At 32.5% G+C, this 8,295-nt stretch overlaps 1 protein-coding gene across 1 annotated transcript; it reads left to right on the top strand.

Annotated features, from left to right (window-relative positions):
• Nucleotides 1-1,997: 1,997 nt before the first annotated feature.
• Nucleotides 1,998-5,076, top strand: LOC111911180 (L-ascorbate oxidase). The gene is made up of 5 exons (XM_023906965.2): nucleotides 1,998-2,305; nucleotides 2,438-2,530; nucleotides 2,639-2,851; nucleotides 3,497-3,697; nucleotides 3,985-5,076. The coding sequence occupies exons 1-5, from the start codon at nucleotides 2,018-2,020 to the stop codon at nucleotides 4,942-4,944; spliced, it is 1,755 nt and encodes a 584-aa protein (XP_023762733.1). The 5' UTR covers nucleotides 1,998-2,017; the 3' UTR covers nucleotides 4,945-5,076.
• Nucleotides 5,077-8,295: the final 3,219 nt, after the last annotated feature.

Raw genomic sequence — 8,295 nt, 5'->3', positions numbered from 1 at the left:
ACTTCGAGGACGAAGTCTGATTCAAGTGTGAGAGAATTGTAACACTTGATTATCAAGTATCTTTCATTTTGGTCTTAAAATTATAAAAGTTTGCATTTTGGTCCTTGTTGCATTAGGTGTAACTTGGAGTACGCATGTTGTACTCTCTTTAAGTCAGACATAGGGATCCCTTAGTATGTTTGGTGTACCTTAGCGTACATTAGGCGTACTCACTTAGACCACTAACCCTAATTTTTAGGGTTTAGCCCTTATTTAAGCAACGTTATGGACCTTGAGGATGCCCCCTCATCAGTCTGCTTACCCTAAAAAGATACCAATGAAACCATAGCCTCCATTTGAGTGTTCTTGAGTCTTTGTTGTGATCTTGTGGTGTTTTTGGGTACCTTGAAGAAGAAGAAACTTGGTGGTGATGCATTGATTGATTTGGAGCTTGAAGATCCAGAATCTTTAACATCTTTGCAAGCCTCGGAAGGTATAAAGCTCTGAACTTTATGGCTCTTTAGTGTAGATCTTGTATGTGGGAAAATCTTATGCTCTTTGGTCCCATAAGATGATTCTTGTGAGTAAATGTTACTCCAGAGGTCTTGAGTTGTTCTTTTGATGTTTATGAGGTTCCTTGATGATAAAATCCGCATCTTGATGGTTGAGGACCAACCATACAAAAGTTTATGATCACCTTATGAAGAAAGAATGCTAGATCTACGATTTGGACCTCTTGGAGCCATGCAAAGGCTTAAATCTTCCGACTTTATGGATTAAGACCTTATTTAGAAGTAAATATGAGGTTTAGACGTATTTATAAATTTTAAATAAGAAATGAAAATTTTAGAATATACCTAGTATAAAAACCTGGGCGTTACATAAAAAGGGATTAGTTGTTGTGTTTATGATTCACTTATTATATGATCTAGTAGATCCTTATGGAATTAGGAACTTAAATGATGATTCCAATGGAATCCATCATCAGAATGGAATGAAATGATTTCTAAATTAAGTTATGTCTCAAATTAGTTTTTATACAATCAAATGATATGTGCGGAAATGAAACTATAATATTTATGATCTGAAAATGCATTAAACAATGGTTAAGCTAACAATCTTCATAATTTAATCATCTCAATCCCTTTGTTCAGATTGGAATCACATAAGCAGGAATATAATTATGTAATGAGAGTTGGAATTGGAAGGGATTCCATGAAGTAATAAAAAAAACATTTCCCCTTTGGAATGAGAAACGACGTGGGATGAAAATTCATATTTCGTGAATATTGCTACATTTGATTCTTCGGTGACAACCAAACATGAATTTATTTTTCATTCTAGCGTAATGCTCAATTTCATTTCTTTTTCTTCGATTACTACATACCAAACGCTACATTATAGTGTTATTATATAACTCCATGAAAATAGAAAAATATATATTAAAAGAAAAAATCATTCTTCCACGAATCCTATTCCTTGAGGAATATGCTCATTGCATTGTATGAGAAATGCTTTATTTCATTCATTCATGACAACCAAACAATATTTTTTTCATTACACCCAAATGTAAGAATGTTGCATTCAATTCATTTTTGGATTACATACCAACCACTACCTAAGTAATATTGATAAAACAATACTTCGAAACGCATGAACTTAGACATACAAAACGTAATCGATAACCTACTAATAAAAATACGTCGCTTGGTGAACTTAATTAATAGATATATAACCTTTACACACATGTATATACAATATACTTCACGCCAAATTAGTGAGTCGCAATTTTAGAAAAAACATCGGAGAAGAAACACTAGTGTGATATCTTGTGGAGCTTGAAAAAACAAAGTGACTTCACATCTTCCAGAGCAATAATACACAGATCCAGACAAAAACCTCTTTAACCACATGTACATCTAGCATTAAAACTAGTTCTCCAATATTCTCGATTTTACCACTCGAATAATGTCTAGTTGTCCACCCACAATATAAATACGTTATAGTTGACCCATTCATATCACTTGCAATAACCTCAATGGCTCCTCGTAGAAAGGTTACACTTACACCCATATGTTTGCTAGTATACTTATGGTGTTTTGGGGTGTTTATGACATTAGCCTGGGGTTCAAAGGCTAGACATTTCAAATGGGAAGTCGATTACATGTACGCTGCACCCGATTGCTTAGAAAACGTGGTCATGGGCATCAACGGTCAGTTCCCTGGCCCAACCATCAAAGCTCGGGCAGGTGACACTGTTGTTGTCCATCTTACAAACAAGCTTCATACCGAGGGTGTCGTTATTCATTGGCATGGTATTCGACAGGTTAGATTAATTAAAACTGTTCGTTTTATTGGTTCATTAAATGCGTACGTTTCTTTTCAGTCATATGTACCTGATACATATGCACATATCAAACATTGTAAATTGATTTTTAATTTTTTTTTTTATAATTAGCTTGGAACACCATGGGCTGATGGAACTGCATCCATATCACAATGTGCCATAAACCCTGGAGAGACTTTTGTGTACAGGTTCAAGGTTGATAAGGTATGTATATCATATATGTGGTATATCAAAATCATTAGTTTCAATTATATATATATGATAGAATTAATGGAATTATATTGAAAAAATGTTAATATCGATTGGGTGCAGGCGGGTACATACTTTTACCATGGACATTACGGGATGCAAAGATCAGCAGGATTGTACGGATTGTTGATAGTGGACATTGAGGAGGGAAAGAAGGAAAGTTTCCATTATGATGGGGAGTTTAACTTGTTGTTAAGTGATTGGTGGCATAAAGGTGCTCACGAACAAGAGGTTGATCTTTCGACCAATCCTATGCGTTGGATCGGTGAACCCCAGGTAATGTCAATCTCTGAACTTGTTCATAAAGTCCTGTCTTAAAGATCCATATGAGATATTAATCAGATAAACAGTGGTATGTAAGGTGGTTGATCATGATACCCCATCAGTATCACCCCACAAGATGCACAATTCATATTGGAGTTAATTGAAACTTGCTTATTTCAAATGCTAAGACATTGAATCTTTGATCATTTATGTAGTTTTAACTTGTGTTAAATTTCTGTTGTGTAAAGAATATTGCTTTATATATTTAAACAAGATAAAATTCTTATAAAGTGTTTGATGAGACGGATTGCTATAAAAAAAAACTCAAATGCAATGTTGCATGCCTGTCGGATTCCATTTCATGCAGCTTTTTATTCACGCAAAGGGAAAAAGTGAAAGCAACATGGATGATGGACGGGTTACACGTTGGAATGGTCAAAATAAGTGAGTTAGTAGGTAGGAATTAGGATGATGGGAAAAAAAACAATGCATAACTAATAATTACTTATTAATGTTTGTTTCTTTATGAAGAGGGCAAGATTTATAAAATAATTAGAAGTTTTATATTATCTTTTTTAAATAATTCTACTAAATTAATCATGTATTTATGTGTTTAGACTGAGAAACTTATATATGTTTTGAAATTTCATTTTGTAGAGTTTGCTAATAAATGGAAGAGGACAATATAATTGTACATTAGCAGGAGCGCATAATAGCAATGGCTCAAGTCTACCGGTGTGCAAATTTAGAGGAAATGAACAGTGCGCACCAAACATCTTACATGTGGAGCCAAACAAGACATACAGGCTGAGAGTGGCCAGCGCTACTGCTTTAGCATCACTCAACCTTGCCATTGGGGTAGGTCCATTAGTCCATATATTATCATATCATATTTTATTTTATAAACAAATGAAAATTACTTTTTATCTTTAAAATAACTAAACTTTATGCCATACCAAATCCCTTTTCATCTCTTTCTTCTATTTTTGTAACATTTTTAACTCATATAAAGCAGCCCAACACTAAAACTATCTATAAATTTGTTGATACATCTATAATTACTTTGGTTTATAACTTTTTTTGATATATGATTTTCAACTAATATAAATATAAATCGACTTATGATTTATTTTACGCGTCTACAGAACCACAAGATGGTGATGGTGGAAGCAGACGGGAATTATCTCCAACCATTTTCGGTTAATGACTTCGACATATACTCTGGTGAAACATATTCAGTCATATTCCGTACAGACCAAAATCTTTCCAACAACTATTGGATCTCGGTGGGTGTGAGAGGAAGAGAACCAAAAACCCCTCAAGGTTTAGCGATATTACACTATAAGTCCACCACTACATCAAAACTTCCCAATCTTCCCCCTCCCAAGACCCCACAATGGAACGACTACACCCGAAGCAAATCGTTCACTAACAAAATTCTTGCCTTTTCAGGGTCACCACGACCTCCAACCAATTACAGTCGTCGAATCTTCCTCCTCAATACCCAAAATCGTATCAATGGTTATACCAAATGGGCCATTAACAATGTGTCACTAAACCTACCCTCAACCCCTTACTTAGGGTCAATAAAACATGGTTTGACTAGTGCCTTTGACCAAAAAAGTCCACCCGAGACCTTCGTTAACACATATGATATCACTATGCCCCCATCAAACCCCAATGCGACATATGGGAATGGGGTTTATAAGCTAGAATTTGGCAAGACTATTGATGTGATACTACAAAATGCGAATGCTTTAAATGCGAATGTGAGTGAGATACACCCATGGCATCTTCATGGGCATGACTTTTGGGTATTAGGATATGGAGAGGGGAAATTCTCCAAGAAAGATGAAAAGAAACTCAACTTGCAAAACCCTCCATTGAGAAATACGGTTGTTATATTTCCTTATGGATGGACAGCGTTAAGATTTGTTACTGATAATCCAGGTGTATGGGCGTTTCATTGTCATATAGAGCCTCATTTGCATATGGGCATGGGTGTGGTTTTTGCTTCAGGGGTTCATCTAGTGGGGAAGATACCGGATGAGGCTCTTTCTTGTGGTTTGACAGGTAAGCTGCTAAGAAGCAATAACCATAATTAAAGGGGGGTAATTATTTAACCCCTAAATTTTTGAGGGGTTGTTTCTTATTTAATGATATATGTGTGGGGTAAAATTGCATTTTTGTAAACTTTGAGGATTTGTTGAATGAACCCTAAAACTGCTTATAGTTGATTTGTGGATTGTATTGATCGATCACATGGGTGTTTTAATGGAGTTGTTACATAATGGTATTGGTAACGAGTGAATGAGTTAAAGCCGAATATGGTACGTAAAATTGGAAAGGCAGAAATTTTGTAAAAGAATGAACTATAAATATGTAAGTTTGGAGTCAAATGATCATTCATATTGTTATTTTTGTTCATCTAAATTGTTAACTTGTTAATTCAAATTATCATGCTCGTTTGGAACATTAACCAAATTGTTTAATAAATTTATCCATAGATTATTTTTTAGGTTATATTAAACTTTCAATCATTTTATTGTTTCTTTCTTTAAATATTTTTTGGAAACATTGTAATATCTATGATTCTGGTAGCAGTGAACAAAAATATATAGTAATAAATTTTATAAGGTGCATGGTGCTTCTTGTGTAATTGCATCAATGGAAGTCTGTTGTGTGATTGTTGCACAAAAAATAAATAAATAAATATTATCTAGAAAAGAAAATAAATCAATTTTCAGAAAAAAAAAATCCCAAATATAAATCAACAATAATAAATCCATTTTCATGGGGAAAAAAAACAAACAAACAGTTTTAAATCTCTAAAACCCCAAAAAAACTTAAACATATGAACAATCAATTTTTAGTCTAGAAATCCAAATAAACTCAAAGTTTGTTTAAGACTGAAAAAAAATAAACTGATCAATCATGCAGAATAGGATTTCCTAATTTCATTATAGTAACACAAATTAACAAGTAATATAAGTCGACATTGCATCCGCCTTGGTTTGCTTTTATTTTTTTGGAGAGAGTAGGGAATTTTGTATGCAGCGATTCAACAAATAATTAAAGTCGCAAGCGTCCGACACCATTAATTTCGTCCAGAGTGTAATCCTCCACCAAATTGGGCCTCTTTTCCTTGATAATAACTGTAAATTATATAGCCCCTAAAATATTTGGGTATTGGCTTTAAAATTCGCCCATGGTTTAGACCAGGTATGCTTAAATAAAAATAAAATACAAAAATAAAAATAAAAATAAATAAAACATAAAACCTATAGTCACTCAACCTAAATCCTTATGTGACATTTGTTGAGGGTATATTTGGGATAATTTCAAAGTATTTAATAATTTGGTTAGAATGATATTGCTTCCGCCCCAAATTAATTGTTCGTTTTTTATTTTTAAAGTTTTTTTTCTTCAACTTTGACTATAAATATTTTTATTTGTGTTATATTGCTTGATGAAACTTATACCAATGAAAAGACATTTAAAATACAATCAATTTATGTATTTTACATCATGTATTATCTATCAAAAAGAAAACCTTTTAAGGCCACAATTGAAAAATAAAGACTTGAAAAGTCAAATATGGACCATTAATTTAGAAATGATATAATAATATGAGTAGTTTTTCAACATAACTAGCTTATAAGATATCGGTCCCCTAAACATGAGAATCCAAAAGTTTCAAAAAATAAGTTATAAGTTAAGACGGTATGTCATAATATAGCCTAATTAAGTGATAATAAGTGTAATTGCCACCCTTCACTCTTCCATCATTTATTTAGATGTAACATTGACACTATTTTACCGTTTATAGATAACTAGTAAAGAAACCCATGAGTTGTACGGGTTAGATTTTGTTTTTTAATATTTAGTGTAGTAGATTTTTCAAATTATTATGTCCTAATAAGAATTAAAATGAAAGTATAATGGTATAGTTAGCCTGTTATTTAGATGTAAAGATCGATTTTACATTCATACATGATGTCAAGATTTCTATAGGATTATTAGAAAGCTTATAAGCAAACCCGTAGGTTTTCTGGTGGAAAAAAAACGATTTCAATTAATACATTCTTTGTTTGCCAAAATACACTAGGGCAGTATGGAAATTTCATTTTTGGTGTTACCATGGAACTGCAACTTCCATCCAATATCATGTAGAGGCCGCCACGGAGGAGTTGTGGCTCTCGTTGAACTATACTTGGTTGCAGTGGTTACCAAACGTGTTGAAATCTTAAATTATAAAACTAAAACAAAGAAGGTTAAAAAAGAAACAACTCTCTGATCCTCCATTATGATCATCCATTATGCAGAAATATGAAAAAGAAATAAGAAACATCATAAATGAGAGGTATAATAACATTTGATTAAAAGATACCAAATATTTTCTATATTGTCAGAAATTTATAAAAACTCATTTTAAAGATTTTCATTTTGAATCCGACAACCTCGAGTTATCCAAATGATATTGTCGGAATCCTAACTAACCTTGAAATATATGAAATAAACATAAGTATACTTCGCATGGGACAAAAAAGAGTAGAGCTGACCAGTGAGTACTGCGTTAGGGAAACACCTTGCAGTTCTTTGAGAAATGGTTTTAACAACTCCAAAACTAAATAAAAGTAAATTGTTATTTGTTGCAGGTTAGAGCATTATACTTTGAAAACTCTACAATTTATAATATTCTACCCTAAGATAAGACATTAAAAACTAAAGAAAAACATATTTACATAATTTTTATCAAGCTATCAGAATTCTTACATAGTTATAAGCATTATAACCAAAAAAGTAAGGAAAAAAATTACACTCTGCCTCTTGAATGCAAAACTGTAAAAAAGTTGGGCCAATTTTGTGAAAAAAGAAAAAAAGTTTTGAGAAAAAGGTTTTCATTGTAAGAAAACAACGGAAATTTGTAAAAAGTTTGTAAAAAAAGTGAATTTGTAAAAATAATGAATTTTCTAAATAAATAAAAAAGTTGGTGATTCAATAAAAACGCTTTGAAAAAAAAATTAAAACATTAGCCAACATTCTCAAAAAAAAAAAGTTGGATTTAACTTTGATCATGGTACAGGGCAACCCAGGTTTGTGACACAGCCACTACAAAGTGCGATTTCACCAATGCAAGAGCTCGCATACGCCGAGAAATCTTGTGCTTTTTTTCTTTAGGCATTTCAGCATAACTATACCAACAACGAAAAACATAAAATAAATGTGCTATTTTTTGTCATAGTAATCAAGAATTAAGCATATGATCATATACAAATTGGAAAAACTCAAATACCAACCATTACTTACCTTAACATTGAAAAAAAAAACAAAACAAAAAAAATCAAATTTTACTGTGATGAAAACAATTCCACTGCAATTGGAGAGAGAGAGAGAGAGAGAGAGAGAGAGAGATACAATCCAACACAGTCCACCCATAAAAGGCCTTCATGTAT

This window comes from Lactuca sativa, chromosome 7 (genome assembly GCF_002870075.4).
Source record: "Lactuca sativa cultivar Salinas chromosome 7, Lsat_Salinas_v11, whole genome shotgun sequence".
Lineage (NCBI taxonomy): Eukaryota > Viridiplantae > Streptophyta > Magnoliopsida > Asterales > Asteraceae > Lactuca > Lactuca sativa.
The sequence above is the reverse complement of the archived record's forward strand: the minus strand, read 5'-3'. Positions and strand labels throughout refer to the sequence as shown.

What these genes read in the sequence shown, in the direction of transcription:
- LOC111911180 (XM_023906965.2), top strand. Translation starts at nt 2,018, where the DNA reads ATGGCTCCTCGTAGAAAGGTTACACTTACACCCATATGTTTGCTAGTA. An exon ending in GTTGGATCGGTGAACCCCAG is followed by an intron (nt 2,852 to 3,496) that starts GTAATGTCAATC and finishes TTCATTTTGTAG; the next exon opens with AGTTTGCTAATAAATGGAAG. An exon ending in CACTCAACCTTGCCATTGGG is followed by an intron (nt 3,698 to 3,984) that starts GTAGGTCCATTA and finishes ACGCGTCTACAG; the next exon opens with AACCACAAGATGGTGATGGT.